The sequence below is a fragment of the Anolis carolinensis genome, unplaced genomic scaffold, assembly GCF_035594765.1.
Source record: "Anolis carolinensis isolate JA03-04 unplaced genomic scaffold, rAnoCar3.1.pri scaffold_7, whole genome shotgun sequence".
Lineage (NCBI taxonomy): Eukaryota > Metazoa > Chordata > Lepidosauria > Squamata > Dactyloidae > Anolis > Anolis carolinensis.
In genome coordinates, this window is record NW_026943818.1 from 40,258,216 (window position 1) to 40,275,865 (window position 17,650).

Sequence of the window (17,650 nt, forward strand, 5' to 3'; positions counted from 1 at the left end):
AAAACACTAAAATCAGAATATATAAAAATTACTCTGGTATAATAAAACAGAACAATACAATCTCTAAAATCAGAACACCAAATAAAGAACAACACTCTGAAAACAGGGGAATTCCACACAGGAAACAATCAGGGCCAGCTAACACCTCCCAACAAAGGATTCCCATCATCAAAGTCTGGAAAATCCTCTGTTTTCTCAGGGCCACAGACAGTAGAAGCACATACAATATCGCAAACAACACCACTCTGAAAACAAGGGAATTCCACACAGGAAACAATCAGGGCCAGCTAACACCTCCCAACAAAAAAATTCACTCAGGGAGGAAACAGCCAGGCTTTACAGCTGTAAGGCCATTACATCCTAATCATTTTTCCTAATTGCAGCATTCATACTTGCCTCCAACAGACAAAAAAAAAAAAACACAATCAGAAATATTGTATATTCACAACCTTTAGGAAATAATATCCCCTGATGGCTCAGCGCGTTAAAACGCTGAGCTGCTGAACTTCTGGACCGAAAGGCCGCAGGTTTGAATTGGGGGAGCGGAGAGAGCCTCCACTGTTAGCCCCAGCCCGGAAAACATACAACAACCCTTTCCATGCAATGTTTTGTGGTGCCAGCTGTCAGCTCTAGTTTGTAGTGCCGCTTTCTTGTACTGGTTTTTTGTCTGCTGTGCTTTGAGGAGTTTCTGATTTTTGACTTCAATCCAAGCAGGTTCTTCACTTTGCTTTCCATCTTCTGCCAGGATTCTTTATTATTATTTCCATGCAATGTTTTGTTGTGTCTGCTGTCAGCTCTAGTTTGTAGTGCGGTTTTCTTGTACTGGTTTTTTGTCTGCTGTGCTTTGAGGAGTTTCTGATTTTTGACTTCAATCCAAGCAGGTTCTTCACTTTGCTTTACATATTCTGCCAGGGCATGTTCTTCTTTGACTGCTTCTGGCTGGTGACACTTTATTGTTTGGCCATTGGGCATATTTATGCCCTCACTTTCCATGATTTTTCCCTTCTTCAATGCCACTGTCAAACATTTGTCCAAACCAAACTCCATGCTGAAATCAGTGCTAAAAATTCGGACAGTGTTTCAGTTTCTGTTTTCCCATACAGCTTCAGGTCATCCATGTACATCAGATGCGAAATTTTGTGCGATTTCTTAGATGCTTGATAGCTGAGATTTGTTTGTTGTAGATTATTATTATTATTACTGTACTATCATCACTTAATCAATCTATGATTCCTCTCTATGCATCTTTCCCTATTATCTCTATCTATTTCTAACTCAAGGAGGGGTGTGAGAGGGTCAGACTAGATGCCCTTCAGGATTCCCCCCTCTTTCCCATTTCCTTTTGCAGGAAATGCCTCCACGCCCCCCCCCGCCTCCCTGTGATTGACAGGCGGCGTCAGCTGACTCCCCAGCCGGCCAATGGCGGAGGGGAACTCCCTCTCTCCCCCCTTTTGCATCCCTTTTTCCCAAATAGACCCGGATATGATGTGCCCCCTTCTTCTTATTTTTTGCAGGGCTGGATGGGCAATGCCCAGGCCATGGACGAGCCCAGCATCCTCAGGAGGAGGGGGCTGCAGGTGAGTGTGAGTGAGCCAGGGAGTGAGTGAGTGAGCGAGGGAGGGAGGGAGGGAGGGAGGGGCAGCATGCACATGCAACAAATGCAATGCAAAAAATGCAATGCAAAAAAATGCCATGCAAAAAAAATGCAATGCCAAAAAAAATACAATGCAAAAAATGCAATGCAAAAAATGCCATGCAAAAAAAATGCAATGCCAAAAAAAAAATACAATGCAAAAAATGCAATGCAAAAAAATGCCATGCAAAAACTGCAATGAAAAAAAAAATCCATGCCAAAAAAATACAACGTAAAAAATGCAATGCAAAAAAATACAATGCAAAAAAGGCAATGCAAAAAATGCAATGCCAAAAAAATACAATGCAAAGAAATGCCATTCAAAAAATGCAATGCAAAAAATGCAGTGCAGAAAATGCAATGTAAAAAAAATACGATGCAAAAAAATGCAATGCAAAAAATGCAGTGCAGAAAATCCAATGTAAAAAAATACGATGCAAAAAAAATGCAATGCAAAAAATGCAATGCAATAAATGCCATGCCAAAAAAAATGCAAAACATGCCATGCCAAAAATGCCATGCAATGCAAAAAATGCAATGCAATGCAAATATTTGTATGTGTGTTTGTGTGTGTGTGTATGTTATATAATTATTATGTATACATATAATGATGATGATAATGCAATGTAATGCTAATAATGGATACATAGTCTCTTTGTGTCTCTTAGGCAATGCAATGCAAATATATATATATATGGGAATGTTTTTCTGTAATTATTTTAGTGATTTTTAAAAAAATGTTTTTGGGAATATATTTGGGAATATTTTTGTGAATATATTTGGGAATATTTTTGTGAATATTTCCATGGTTGTTTTTGTGAATGTATTTCATTGTGCATAGTTTCGTGATTATTTTTGTGAATATATATTTTGGGAATGCTTTCCTGTAAATATTTTATGTGAATATTTTTGTGATTTAAAAAAAGATTTTTGGGAATATTTTTGGGAATATATTTTGCAAATAATTTGTATTGTTATAATATAACCAATTATATTATAACAAAAACAAATTATTTGCAAAATATATTCCCAAAAATATTCCCAAAAATATATAATATAATAATATTTAATATATTATATTATATATAATATAATATATTATTAATATATAATAATGATAATAATTCATAGTAATATTAATAATGAATACACAGTCTTTGTGGAGAAAAATATTTTTGTATGTATGATTATTTTTGTGAATATATTTTTTGGGAATGTTTTTCTGTAAATGTTTTATGGGAATATTTTTGTGATTATTTTTTTTAACGTTTTTGGGAATATATTTGGGAATATTTTTGTGAATATATTTGGGAATATTTTGAATATTTTTGGGCATATCTTTTGCGAATAAACTTGTGAATCCTTTTGCTGAATATTTTTGTAATTTATTTTGTGAATAGCTGAATGATTATATATACATATATATAGAAAATAGTAATGATATTTGTGATTCCAAAATATATCTTTGTTGGAATTTAACATGGGTTTAAACTGAGTTGTTGTTTTTTTGTTTTGTTTACATATTTAATATATTTACATATTTTTAAATTGTATTGAAATGCCTTCTGAGTCTCCCTTGCGGAAAGGAGAAGCAGCGGCTCAATAATAATAATAATAATAATAATAATAATAATAATAATAATAATAATAATAATAATAATGTATAATTATTATATAATTATATAATATATTATATAATTATTATGTATACATTATATAATAATGATAATAATGCAATGTAATACTAATAATGGATACATAATCTCTTTGTGTCTCTTCGTGGAGAAAAGTATTTTTTTGTGTGTGTGTATATATATATTTATATTTCTGTGAATATTTTTGTGAATATTTCCATGGTTATTTTTTGTAAATGCATTTCATTGTGCATAGTTTCACAATTATTTTTATTTATTTATTTACAACATTTTTATACCCGCCTTTCTCACCTGATATTTGGGATATTTTCTGTAAATATTTTATGTGAATATTTTTGTGATTTTCTAAAAATGTTTTTGGGAATATATATATTTTTTGCGAATAATTTGGTGAATCCTTTTGGTAACTATTTTTGGAATTTATTTTGTGAATAGCTTAATGATTACTTTTGTGAATAGGTTGTACATAAACAACAATCATGTAATATATAAATAATAATAATAATAATAATAATAATAATAATAATAATAATAATAAGATCTCTCTAGGATGATCAGTTACTGATTGCTGTGTGCCATAGGAAAGGGTAGGAAAGGGTTAAGGGAGTTCAGAGGGCTATTAGAGTGCAGGTGAACTATACATCTCAGTCCCTACAACTCCTATCCATTGTGGTGAATTCTCCCCAAACCTCTCTCTCTAATATGATCAGTTGCTGATTGCTGTGTGCCATAAGAAAAGGGTAGGAAAGGGTTAAGGGAGTTCAGAGGGCTATTAGAGTGCAGGTGAACTATACATCTCAGTCCCTACAACTCCTATACATTGTGGTGAATTCTCCCCAAACCTCTCTCTCTAGGATGATCAGTTGCTGATTGCTGTGTGCCATAGGAAAGGGTAGGAAAGGGTTAAGGGAGTTCAGAGGGCTATTAGATTGTAGGTGAACGATACATCTCAGTCCCTACAACTCCTATACATCGTGGTGAATTCTCCCCAAACCTCTCTCTCTAATATGATCAGTTGCTGATTTCTGTGTGCCATAGGAAAGGGTAGGAAAGGGTTAAGGGAGTTCAGAGGGCTATTAGAGTGCAGGTGAACTATACATCTCAGTCCCTACAACTCCTATCCATTGTGGTGAATTCTCCCCAAACCTCTCTCTCTAATATGATCAGTTGCTGATTGCTGTGTGCCATAAGAAAAGGGTAGGAAAGGGTTAAGGGAGTTCAGAGGGCTATTAGAGTGCAGGTGAACTATACATCTCAGTCCCTACAACTCCTATACATTGTGGTGAATTCTCCCCAAACCTCTCTCTCTAGGATGATCAGTTGCTGATTGCTGTGTGCCATAGGAAAGGGTAGGAAAGGGTTAAGGGAGTTCAGAGGGCTATTAGATTGTAGGTGAACGATACATCTCAGTCCCTACAACTCCTATACATCGTGGTGAATTCTCCCCAAACCTCTCTCTCTAGGATGATCAGTTGCTGATTGCTGTGTGCCATAGGAAAGGGTAGGAAAGGGTTAAGGGAGTTCAGAGGGCTATTAGATTGTAGGTGAACGATACATCTCAGTCCCTACAACTCCTATCCATTGTGGTGAATTCTCCCCAAACCTCTCTCTCTAATATGATCAGTTGCTGATTGCTGTGTGCCATAAGAAAAGGGTAGGAAAGGGTTAAGGGAGTTAAGAGGGCTATTAGATTGTAGGTGAACGATACATCTCAGTCCCTACAACTCCTATACATTGTGGTGAATTCTCCCCAAACCTCTCTCTCTAATATGATCAGTTGCTGATTTCTGTGTGCCATAGGAAAGGGTAGGAAAGGGTTAAGGGAGTTCAGAGGGCTATTAGAGTGCAGGTGAACTATACATCTCAGTCCCTACAACTCCTATACATCGTGGTGAATTCTCCCCAAACCTCTCTCTCTAGGATGATCAGTTGCTGATTGCTGTGTGCCATAGGAAAGGGTAGGAAAGGGTTAAGGGAGTTCAGAGGGCTATTAGATTGTAGGTGAACGATACATCTCAGTCCCTACAACTCCTATACATTGTGGTGAATTCTCCCCAAACCTCTCTCTCTAATATGATCAGTTGCTGATTTCTGTGTGCCATAGGAAAGGGTAGGAAAGGGTTAAGGGAGTTCAGAGGGCTATTAGAGTGCAGGTGAACTATACATCTCAGTCCCTACAACTCCTATACATCGTGGTGAATTCTCCCCAAACCTCTCTCTCTAGGATGATCAGTTGCTGATTGCTGTGTGCCATAGGAAAGGGTAGGAAAGGGTTAAGGGAGTTCAGAGGGCTATTAGATTGTAGGTGAACGATACATCTCAGTCCCTACGAATCCTATACATTGTGGTGAATTCTCCCGAAACCTCTCTCTCTAGGATGATCAGTTGCTGATTGCTGTGTGCCATAGGAAAGGGTAGGAAAGGGTTAAGGGCGTTCAGAGGGCTATTAGATTGTAGGTGAACTATACATCTCAGTCCCTACGAATCCTATATATCGTGGTGAATTCTCCCGAAACCTCTCTCTCTAGGATGATCAGTTGCTGATTGCTGTGTGCCATAGGAAAGGGTAGGAAAGGGTTAAGGGAGTTCAGAGGGCTATTAGATTGTAGGTGAACGATACATCTCAGTCCCTACAACTCCTATCCATTGTGGTGAATTCTCCCCAAACCTCTCTCTCTAGGATGATCAATTGCTGATTGCTGTGTGCCATAGGAAAGGGTAGGAAAGGGTTAAGGGAGTTCAGAGGGCTATTAGATTGTAGGTGAACGATACATCTCAGTCCCTACGAATCCTATACATCGTGGTGAATTCTCCCGAAACCTCTCTCTCTAGTATGATCAGTTGCTGATTGCTGTGTGCCATAGGAAAGGGTAGGAAAGGGTTAAGGGAGTTCAGAGGGCTATTAGATTGCAGGTGAACTATACATCTCAGTCCCTACAACTCCTATACATTGTGGTGAATTCTCCCCAAACTTCTGGCTGAGGGGGTTGCTATGACACGAAGGGGGTGGGGCCCAAAGTGGGCGGGGTCTACCCATCTGACTGGCAGCCCGGGGAGAACAGCTCTTCCTCGTCCTTTGTAATTTTCCAGGTTTTATGTTTGAAAGATATAGCTTGGATGACTATATCTTTTGTGGCCAAATTTGGTGTGATTGGGTTCAGTGGTTTTGTTGTTTGGGGTCTACCCATCTCACTGGCAGCCGGGGGAGAACGGCTCTTCCTCGTCCTTTGTAATTTCACTTTTTTTAAATCTAGGTTTTATGTTTGAAAGACATAGCTTGGACGACTATATCTTTTGTGGCCAAATTTGGTGTGATTGGGTTCAGTGGTTTTGTTGTTTGGGGTCTACCTATCTCACTGGCAGCCGGGGGAGAACGGCTCTTCCTCGTCCTTTGTACTTTCACTTTTTTTTAATCTAGGTTTTATGTTTGAAAGACATAGCTTGGACGACTATATCTTTTGTGGCCAAATTTGGTGTGATTGGGTTCAGTGGTTTTGTCGTTTACTCCATGGGAAAAGCGCTCATTACATTTTATATATATATATACAGATAGGAGAAGATTTATTTTTTATATAATCTATACCGGGCATGGGCAAACTTCATCCCTCTGGGTGTTTCGGACTCCAACTCCCACAATTCCTAGCAGCCGGTATTTGGATTTGGAGCGAGCGAGAGAAACGAGGCCGCTGCCGTGTCACAAGCGATCTCCGTCACGCCAGCCGGGAGCGTGCCAAGGCGGTGTGTGTGCCTCCCTGAAACACGCCAACTGCCAGGTCCCATAAGCGTGACGCAGCGTGTCCTCGGAGGACCCGGAGGCACAATCTAATCCCTCCTGACAGACGGCCATCCAGCCGCATAAACATTAGAAGGCTCATGAGGGAACAGGGCTTTGTAATAAGAGAGTCCTGGAGTTGGAAGGGAACCCCAATGGCCATCCAGTCCAGCCCCCTTCCGCTAGTTAGGAAGACCTCGTATATTATTATTACTACTACTACTACTATTACCGTATTATTATTACTAGCTTGGGGACCCGGCAATGCTCCACAATGTCCAGGCCAATTTTTATAATAATAATAATAATAATAATAATAATATACATATATATATATATATATATATATATATATATATATATATATACATACTAGCTGTGCCCGGCCACGCGTTGCTGTGGCAAAGTGGTGGTGGTATTGGTTAAAAATTGTGGAATTTTTATTTGACATTATATTTTACTATTTTCTTGTATTATTTTTAGTTATTTTCTGTTATAGTATTTTATTGTATTAATTTTTTAGTGTTTTTAATTATTTTTAGTGTTTTTTTATTATTTTTTATTGGGTTGCTAGGAGACCAAGTTGGAGGAGCTTAGCCTTCTAACTGGCAGCAATTGGATAAAAGCAATTATTCCTCTCCCTCTAATTAGGACTTTATTTTTATTTTCTTTTTGTTGTATCAACCTAGAGGCATGGATGATGGGTTGTGTTGTCAAATTTCGAGGTTGGGGGGCCTGTAGTTTGGTTGTTTTGTGGGTCGCCGTGATGCCATCACTCTTTTATATATATAGATATATATAATATACATTTATTATTTTACTCTATTTATTATTGCATTTATTATTTTACTGCCTTTATTATCATTATTATTATTATTACATTTATTATTTCACTCTATGATTATTAAAAGGATACATAAGCACATTGACATTGAAGAAGATGAAAATCATGATTTAATCAGAGTTGAACAGTCATATTTATTTATTTCAAATATTTCTTCAATTACATATCTTCAATTACAGTTTGATGTAAAGGTTCAAAAACATTTAAACTACCGATGCCTCAATTAATGTGATTTTATTGGTATCTCGGCTTATACTGGAGATTTTTTTGTGGTAAAATTAGGTGCTTCGGCTTATATTCGGGTCGGCTTATACTCGAGTATATATGGTAATGTAATTTTATTGGTATCTCAGCTTATACTGGAGTCAGTGTTTTCCCAGGTTTTTTTTGGTGGTAAAATTAGGTGCCTCGGCTTATATTTGGGTCAGCTTATACTCGAGTATGTACGGTAATGTAATTTTATTGGTATCTCGGCTTATACTGGAGTCAGTGTTTTCCCAGGGTTTTTTTGGCGGTAAAATTAGGTGCCTCGGTTTATATTCGGGTCGGCTTATACTCGAGTATATACGGTAATGTAATTTTATTGGTATCTCAGCTTATAACGGAGTCAATGTTTTCCCAGGTTTTTTTGTGTGTTAAAATATGGTGCCTCGGCTTATATTCAGGTAGGCTTATACTCGAGTATATACGGTAATGTAATTTTATTGGTATCTCAGCTTATAACGGAGTCAATGTTTTCCCAGGTTTTTTTGTGTGTTAAAATTAGGTGCCTTGGCTTATATTCGGGTCGGCTTATACTCGAGTATATATGGTAATGTAATTTTATTGTTATCTCAACTTATACTGGAGTCAATGTTTTCCCAGTATTTTTTTGTGGTAAAATTAGGTGCCTTGGCTTATATTCGGGTCGGCTTATACTCGAGTATGTACGGTAATGTAATTTTATTGGTATCTCGGCTTAAACTGGAGTCAGTGTTTTCCCAGGGTTTTTTTTGGCGGTAAAATTAGGTGCCTCGGCTTATATTCGGGTCGGCTTATACTCGGGTATATACGGTAATGTAATTTTATTGGTATCTCGGCTTATAACGGAGTCAGTGTTTTCTCAGGTTTTTTTTGGTGGTAAAATTAGGTGCCTCGGCTTATATTCGGGTCAGCTTATACTCGAGTAAAATTAGGTGCTTCGGCTTATATTCGGGTCGGCTTATAATCGAGTATGTACGGTAATGTAATTTTATTGGTATCTCGGCTTATACTGGAGCCAACGTTTTCCCAGGTTTTTTTTTTGGTGGTAAAATTAGGTGCCTCGGCTTATACTCGAGTATGTACAGTAATGTAATTTTATTGGTATCTTGGCTTACACTGGAGTCAATGTTTTCCCAGGTTTTTTTTGGTGGTAAAATTAGGTGCCTCGGCTTATATTCGGGTCGGCTTATACTCGAGTATGTACGGTATATATAATATGTATGTACGGTAAATATATAAATATATATATAACCACTAAACCCAATCAAGAAACCCTATAAAATTAGGTCCAAATTACAGAAAAACCCCCCAAAACCAAATATTAATATCTATATATTAGACATGTCCAAAAAATCATTTTGACTCGTATATCGGAATTATTTCGGATTGTTCTCGCTTTTTGATACGCATTCCGAGACATTGTCTCACAGCGCAACCAGCAATGTCATTCGAACCATTGTTGGCCCATTCTCTAATTCTCTCTTAATGTTTCGTTATTTTTTTTCCCCCATAACATTTTTTAAAATATTTTTTTTAAAAAATATTTTTTTTAAAAAATTGTTTCTGCAACCTACCTTGAATGGTAGCGATTGCGCATGCGCGTCCGACATTTTAGAAACATTTAGAATCGTTACGAATTTTCGGAAATATCCGAAATTTTCGGGTGAAAAAATCGGAAATACTTTCTATAGCGAAGCGCCAGCGCCCCCTACTTTAGAAACGAGAATGGAAACATTTTTTTCATCGATCGGACATGCCTAATATATATAAATATAAATATAAATATAATATAATGTTGTTATTAATTTATTAATTTATTAATTTATTATTATTATTATTATTCACAGAAGGAGCTGAGCCTGCCGCGCCGAGGAAAGACGTGAGTATTATTCCTTTCCTTCTTTTCTTGCATTGCTTTAAATGGATTTTCCTGCATTTTTCAGCTTTGGGCTGGACTAGATGCCCTTTGGAGGGCCCTTTTTGGAAGACTGACAGGTGGGAGGGGCTTGGCGAGGAGGAGGAGGAAGAGGAGGCGGGCCCTCCTCCTTCCTGGCAACCGGCTGGCCTGTCAATCATGCAGGGCCGGCGGGCCAACCTCAAGCTCCCTTTGCTGACTCTCGAGTGAGTATTCGGATTGGATGATGATGACGAGGATGATGATGATGATGATGATGATGATGATGCACGTCTTGGTTGCTAGGAAACGGGATTGGAAAGGGAGGGCGAGGGAGGAAAGAGATTGGGGGGTTTCCTGCTCTTTTTTTCATTATTATTATATTACTATTATATACTATTATTATGTATTTTATTATATATTATCATATTATATTTTATAGTATAATATATTAATATGTATTTTCATTATATATTATTATATTTTATATTTTAATATATTATATTTTATATATTATTATGTATTTTATTATATATTGTTATATTATATTATATTATCATGTATTTTATTATATTTTTTATATTATAATATATTAGTATGTTTTATTATATATTATTATATTATATTATATTATTTTTATATATTATTATATTATTATATATTATTATGTATTTTATTGTATATTATTTTTATATTATTAGATTAGTACTTATTTTATTATATATTATTATATTATATTTTATAGTATAATATATTAATATGTATTTTATTATATATTATTATATTATATTATATTATTATACATTATGTATTTTATTATATATTATTTTTATATTATATTTTCATATTATAATAGATTAGTATGTATTATATTATATTATATTATGCTGTATAATATATTAATATGTTTTTTATTATATATTATATTATTATATATACATTTTGTTTTTATATTATATTTTATTATATTTTATTATGTATTTTATTATATATTATTATTATGTATTTTATTTTTATATTATATTTTATTATATTATTATATTATATTTTATTATTTTATTTTTATATTATATTATTATATATTATTATTATATTTTAATATTATAATATATTATTATGTATTTATTATATATTATTATATTATGCTAATATATTTTATTATATTATTATATACAGTAGAGTCTCACTTATCCAACATAAACGGGCCGGCAGAACCTTGGATAAGCGAATATGTTGGATAATAAGGAGGGATTAAGGAAAAGCCTATTAATAATATAATAAAATATATAATTTGATGTTTAATAGGCTTTTCCTTAATCCCTCCTTATTATCCAAGATATTCGCTTATCCAAGATTCTGCTGGCCTGTTTAGCTTGGATAAGTGAGACTCTACTGTATATATTTTTATTATTATATGAATTTTTCCAGCTCCAAAGGCTTTTCTGCTCCTTGGCCTTTGCTCCTCCAAAGGGATTAATGAATAACCATATAACTGCATTTCCCTTTCCCGCAGCTTGTATTATTACATAATATTGTATTTATTAATATTACTATCTTGGGGACCCAATGGTGATCAAGTTATTTAAAAAAGGCATTGTTTGTTTTGGGGGTGTTAGGTAATATCACTTTAATAATGTTTGGGGGGAAAAAGTCTTCTTTATGTTGATGTTTAATAGGCTTTTCCTTAATCCCTCCTTATTATCCAAGATATTCGCTTATCCAAGCTTCTGCCGGCCCGTTTAGCTTGGATAAGTATCTCTATCTAAGGAAGACTCCTCTGAGTCGCTGCCAGAAACACCTGGAACTTGTTGATGTTCTAAATCCTGTGAAAGGTCTCCCTTATCATTAGTCTGACAATTCAGAGCCAGAGCTTCTGCCGACCCGTTTATGTTGGATAAGTGAGACTCTTCTGTATCTCTATCTGAGGAAGACTCCTCTGAGTCGCTGCCAGAAACACCTGGAACTTGTTGATGTTCTAAATCCTGTGAAAGGTCTCCCTTATCATTAGTCTGACAATTCAGAGCCAGAGCTTCTGCCGGCCCGTTTAGCTTGGATAAGTGAGACTCTTCTGTATCTCTATCTAAGGAAGACTCCTCTGAGTCGCTGCCAGAAACACCTGGAACTTGTTGATGTTCTAAATCCTGTGAAAGGTCTCCCTTATCATTAGTCTGACAATTCAGAGCCAGAGCTTCTGCCGTCCCGTTTAGCTTGGATAAATGAGACTCTACTGTACCACCAATAGTACTTTATTTCCCAGACCACCAACTTCGCCACAGCAACCCGTGGCCGGGCACAGCTAGTTATTATATATTATTTTATTCACATTATATTATTATATATTACATGGAGGATTCAGAGTCGTAGTTTGGTAATGTATCTACGCAAGAGAATGAATCAATGCCGCTTGACCGCACGGCATGAGATGCCGGGAGGTCCATCAGTGGGTCGATGAGCGTGGCATCATGGAAAATCCAGGACAGGGGAGGGTCTTGCCTATAGCGCAGCTCTTTATGATGGGATTTGCATTGAGAAGTGGAAGCGCTTTGGGGTGAGGGTGGTCATGGAGACCCTCAAGGCTTTGCTGAGCCCCCCAGGCGAGGAAGGGCCCCTCGCCAAAGGAAGAGCCGAGCGCACGAACCTCTCCCTCTGGCCATGGGTCACCTCCGCCAGGTAAGCCCACCTCGGGCTCCCCAGTCAGAATGCAAGATTGTTACTACCGTAGAGTTCCGATAGTAACTTATGAGGCATAAGTTCCAATGAATCATTGGATCATTTGGGCCACAGAGTTGTGCCTCTGTTTGTAGTCTGTCTGTGCGATTTTCTTACAGCAGCTGAGGATATGATGAATGGTTTCGTCAGTTTCCTTGCAAAGTCTGCATTTTGGGTCATCAGCTGATTTTTCGATCTTGGCCTGAATGGCCTTTGTCCTGATGTCTTGCTTCTGGGCTGCAAGGATCAGGCCTTCTGTCTCTTTCCTTCTTCAGGGTCCCATTTGTGAGCCAGAGCCAGGTCTTCTCCTTATCAGCTTTTCCTTCAATTTTGTCAAGGAACTTTCCATGCAATGTTTTGTTGTGCCAGCCGTCAGCTCTAGTTTGTAGTGCGGTTTTCTTGTACTGGTTTTTTTGTCTGCTGTGCTTTGAGGAGTTTCTGATTTTTGACTTCAATCAAAGCAGCTTCTTCACTTTGCTTTACATCTTCTGCCAGGGCATTTTCTTCTTCTTTGACTGCTTGTTTGACTTGTAAGAGTCCTCTGCCCCCTGATCTTCTAGGCAGATATAGAGGGTCAACATCACTGCGAGGGTGCAGTGAGTGACGAATCGTCGTGAGTTTTCTTGTTTTTCTGTCCAAATTGTCCAGTTCCACCTGTGTCCAGTTTATAATGCCAGCAGTATATCTTATGACAGGTATGGCCCAGGAGTTTATGGCCTTATTATTATTATTATTATTATTATTATTATTATTATTATTATTATTATTATGGCTGGAGGGCCATCTGTTAGGAGGGCTTTGATGGTGGTCTTCCTGCATGAAGGCAGAAGGGGGTGGACTAGATGGCCTTTAGAGGTCACTTCCAACTCTATTATTATTATTATTATTATTATTATTATTATTATTATTATTATTATTATTATTATTAATTACGGCTGGATGGCCATCTGTCGAGCGTGCTTTTGACAAAACAGTGTGTGTTTGTGTATGGGGGGGTTGGACTAGATGACCTCCGGGGAGCCCAATCCATCAGGGATTCAGAGCACGCGGAGGCCAAAAGGGGAAGCAGCTGACCGTTGCGTGAAGCAGAAGGACGGAAGGAAGGCCGGCCGGCCGTTGGTGACCGCCGTCTGACCGTGCCATCTGGGCGGCCTCGCAGCTGTTGGCCTAGTTAGCCATTGATTACCCCACACGGAGCCTCCCCTCCAGGTTATGTGCTACTAGCTTGGGGGCTCTCTGGATAAGGGTGAACTACAACTCCCAGGTCTGAAGTCAATCACCTCCAAATCAGGCCTTCAATTTTGTCAAGGAACTTTCCATGCAATGTTTTGTGGTGCCAGCTGTCAGCTCTAGTTTGTAGTGCGGTTTTCTTGTACTGATTCTGCTCTAGTTTGTAGTGCGGTTTTCTTGTACTGATTCTGCTCTAGTATGTAGTGCAGTTTTCTTATACTGATTCTGCTCTAGTTTGTAGTGCGGTTTTCTTGTACTGATTCTTTGTCTGCTCTAGTTTGTAGTGCGGTTTTCTTGAACTGATTCTGCTCTAGTTTGTAGTGCGGTTTTCTTGTACTGATTCTTTGTCTGCTGTGCTTTGAGGAGTTTCTGATTTTTGACTTCAATTATTATTATTATTATTATTATTATTATTATTATTATTATTATTATTTACTAGCTTGGGGACCCGGAGATGTCCAACTTCAGTCTAGATCCAAGTGTCTGGGTTCAGCGGGTGTGGGTGAACTACATCTCCCATATGCCAAGGTCAATCACCCCCAAACCCCGCCTGTATGCGTAGTAGGCCATGTTGGGTCTGTGTGCCAAGTTTGGTCCAGATCTGACCTCAGCTGGGTTCAGTGTTTTCTGGATACAGGTGAACTATAACTCTCAGAATCAAGGTCCATTCCCATGAACACCTGCAGTATTTGGCTACGGGGGTTCTCTGTGCCGAGTTTGTTCCCAGTCCATTGTCGGTGGGGGTCACAGTGTCTCTAAATGTAGGTGAACTATAACTCCCAAATCAAGGTCCATTTCCCTAAACCCCTGTAGTATGTTGTGTTGGTCATGGGGCTTCTCTGTGCCCCATGACCAACACAACATACTGCAGGGTTTAGTGGGAATGGACCTTGATTTTGGGAATTGTAGTTCACCTACATTTAGAGACACTGTGACCCTAATAGATACATATATATAAAATAATTAATATGTAATAATAATATATAACTTAATAATAAGAATAATGTAAAATGTAATAATGGAAAATCACGATTATACATTCTAATACTAATAATAGATACATATAAATATAGTAAGTCAAAGAAGAAGAACATGCCCTGGCAGAATATGTAAAGCAATATGAAGGACCTGCTTTGATTGAAGTCAAAAATCAGAAACTCCTCAAAGCACAGCAGACAAAGAATCAGTACAAGAAAACCGTACTACAAACTAGAGCAGAATCAGTACAAGAAAACCGCACTACAAACTAGAGCAGAATCAGTACAAGAAAACCGCACTACAAACTAGAGCAGAATCAGTACAAGAAAACCGCACTACAAACTAGAGCTGACAGCTGGCACAACAAAACATTGCATGGAAAGTTCCTTGAGAAAATGGAAGGAAAAGCTGAAAAGGAGAAGACCTGGCTCTGGCTCACGAATGGGACCCTGAAGAAGGAGACAGAAGGCCTGATCCTTGCAGCCCAGGAGCAAGACATCAGGACAAAGGCCATTCAGGCCAAGATTGAAAAATCAGCTGATATCCCAAAATGCAGACTGTGCAAGGAAGCTGACGAAACCATTGATCATCTCCTCAGCTGCTGTAAGAAAATTGCACAGACATACTACAAACAGAGGCACAACTATGTGGCCCAAATGATTCATTGGAACTTATGCCTCAAGTCCCACCTCCCAGCAGCAAAGAACTGGTGGGATCACAAACCTGCAAAAGTCTTGGAAAATGAGCACGCAAAGATACTGTGGGACTTCCGAATCCAGACTGACAAAGTTCTGGAACACAACACACCAGACATCACAGTTGTGGAGAAGGAAAAGGTTTGGATCATTGATGTCGCCATCCCAGGTGACGGAAAAAAAATAAAGGAAAAACTTAGCTGCTCTCAGGACCTCAAGATTGAACTTCAAAGACTCTGGCAGAAACCAGTGCAGGTGGTCCCGGTGGTGGTGGGCACACTGGGTGCCGTGCCAAAAGATCTCAGCCGGCATTTGGAAACAATAGACATTGACAAAAGTTCATTGGTGAAGGTGCAGCAGAGTCTCCGGCAGGCGGCACTGATGCGAAAAAGGGGAGGAAGGAGGGAGGGAGGGAGGGGAGGAAAAGGCGGTCCTCGTTGGGCAAGTCACCCCAGGACAGCCCACTCGGCCGGGTCTCTCCCCCGAGGGTCCCTCATCCAACCCCATGTCGGACCCCCTTTGCTGGCGCCCCAGACGGTATGTCCCCCAAACCCTCTTTTCCAATGTCTTCCTCCCTCTTCTCTCTTGCTTCCTCTCTTCCTTTTTTCCTTCCTTCCTTCCTTTCTTTAGATCTATTTATTTGGGGAGGGGGCCCATGTTTTGCAATGGCCCCAAAACTCCGGGTCATTTGGGTCACTTGCTTCTGTCCCTGATCCCAAAAGGATCAGAAGGGATTAGTTTGGGAAGGAACGGCTTTTTTCTCTGCACTAGGAGACTCCGAAACACTATTATTATTGCTGTTATTGTTATGTTTATTTGTAGACCCCAATATATTATTATGTTATTATGACACAGCAAACAAGATAGATATGTTTGATTTCGTTTCACAAAATCACAAGTCGAACACTTCCCAAGTTTCTCCTTATCAGCTTTTCCTTCAATTTTGCCAAGGAACTTTCCATGCAATGTTTTGTTGTGCCAGCTGTCAGCTCTAGTTTGTAGTGCGGTTTTCTTGTACTGATTCTGCTCTAGTTTGTAGTGCGGTTTTCTCGTACTGATTCTGCTCTAGTTTGTAGTGCGGTTTTCTCGTACTGATTCTGCTCTAGTTTGTAGTGCGGTTTTCTCGTACTGATTCTGCTCTAGTTTGTAGTGCGGTTTTCTTGTACTGATTCTGCTCTAGTTTGTAGTGCGGTTTTCTTGTACTGGTTCTGCTCTAGTTTGTAGTGCGGTTTTCTTGTACTGATTCTGCTCTAGTTTGTAGTGCGGTTTTCTTGTACTGATTCTGCTCTAGTTTGTAGTGCGGTTTTCTCGTACTGATTCTGCTCTAGTTTGTAGTGCGGTTTTCTTGTACTGATTCTTTGTCTGCTGTGTTTTGAGGAGTTTCTGATTTTTGACTTCAAAATTATTATTATTAATTTATTATGACACAGCAAACAAGATAGATATGCTGGATTTTGTATTATTATTATTATTATTATTATTATTATTATTATTATTATTAGCTTGGATACTTGGCGTTGCCCGGGTTATTTGAAAAAGTCAGTGTTTTCAAATATTGTATGACACAGCAAACAAGATAGACATGCTGGATTTTGTATCCCAAAATCATAAGTCGAACACTTCCCAAATGTCTAGGACTGTGTGATGTATTATTATTATTATTATTATTATTATTATTATTATTATTATTATTATTATTATTTATTGTTTGACACAGCAAACAAGATAGACATGCTGGATTTCGTATCCCAAAATCACAAGTCGAACACTTCCCAAATGTCTAGGACTGTGTGATGTATTATTATTATTATTATTATTATTATTATTATTATTATTATTATTATTATTTATTGTTTGACACAGCAAACAAGATAGATAAGCTGGATTTCGTTTCACAAAATCACAAGTCGAACACTTCCCAAATATCTCCTTGTCAGCTTTTCCTTCAATTTTGTCAAGGAACTTTCCATGCAATGTTTTGTTGTGCCAGCTGTCAG

At 37.9% G+C, this 17,650-nt stretch overlaps 1 protein-coding gene across 4 annotated transcripts in view; it reads left to right on the plus strand.

The window, feature by feature from the left end:
- Positions 1–1,451: 1,451 nt before the first annotated feature.
- The window catches only part of mast3 (microtubule associated serine/threonine kinase 3), an 84,323-nt gene continuing 68,124 nt past the window's right edge, over positions 1,452–17,650 (plus strand). Inside the window, exons 1-2 of one of the 4 annotated variants that reach the window (XM_062960200.1) lie at positions 1,452–1,577; positions 9,995–10,026. In XM_062960200.1, the coding sequence (XP_062816270.1) occupies positions 1,521–1,577; positions 9,995–10,026 (89 nt within the window). In that variant the 5' untranslated portion in view covers positions 1,452–1,520. Of the gene's footprint in view, positions 1,578–9,994; positions 10,027–10,185; positions 10,269–16,079; positions 16,191–17,650 lie in introns of those variants that run through there. The other 3 variants (XM_062960203.1, XM_062960201.1, XM_062960202.1) reach the window with 3 other exon arrangements.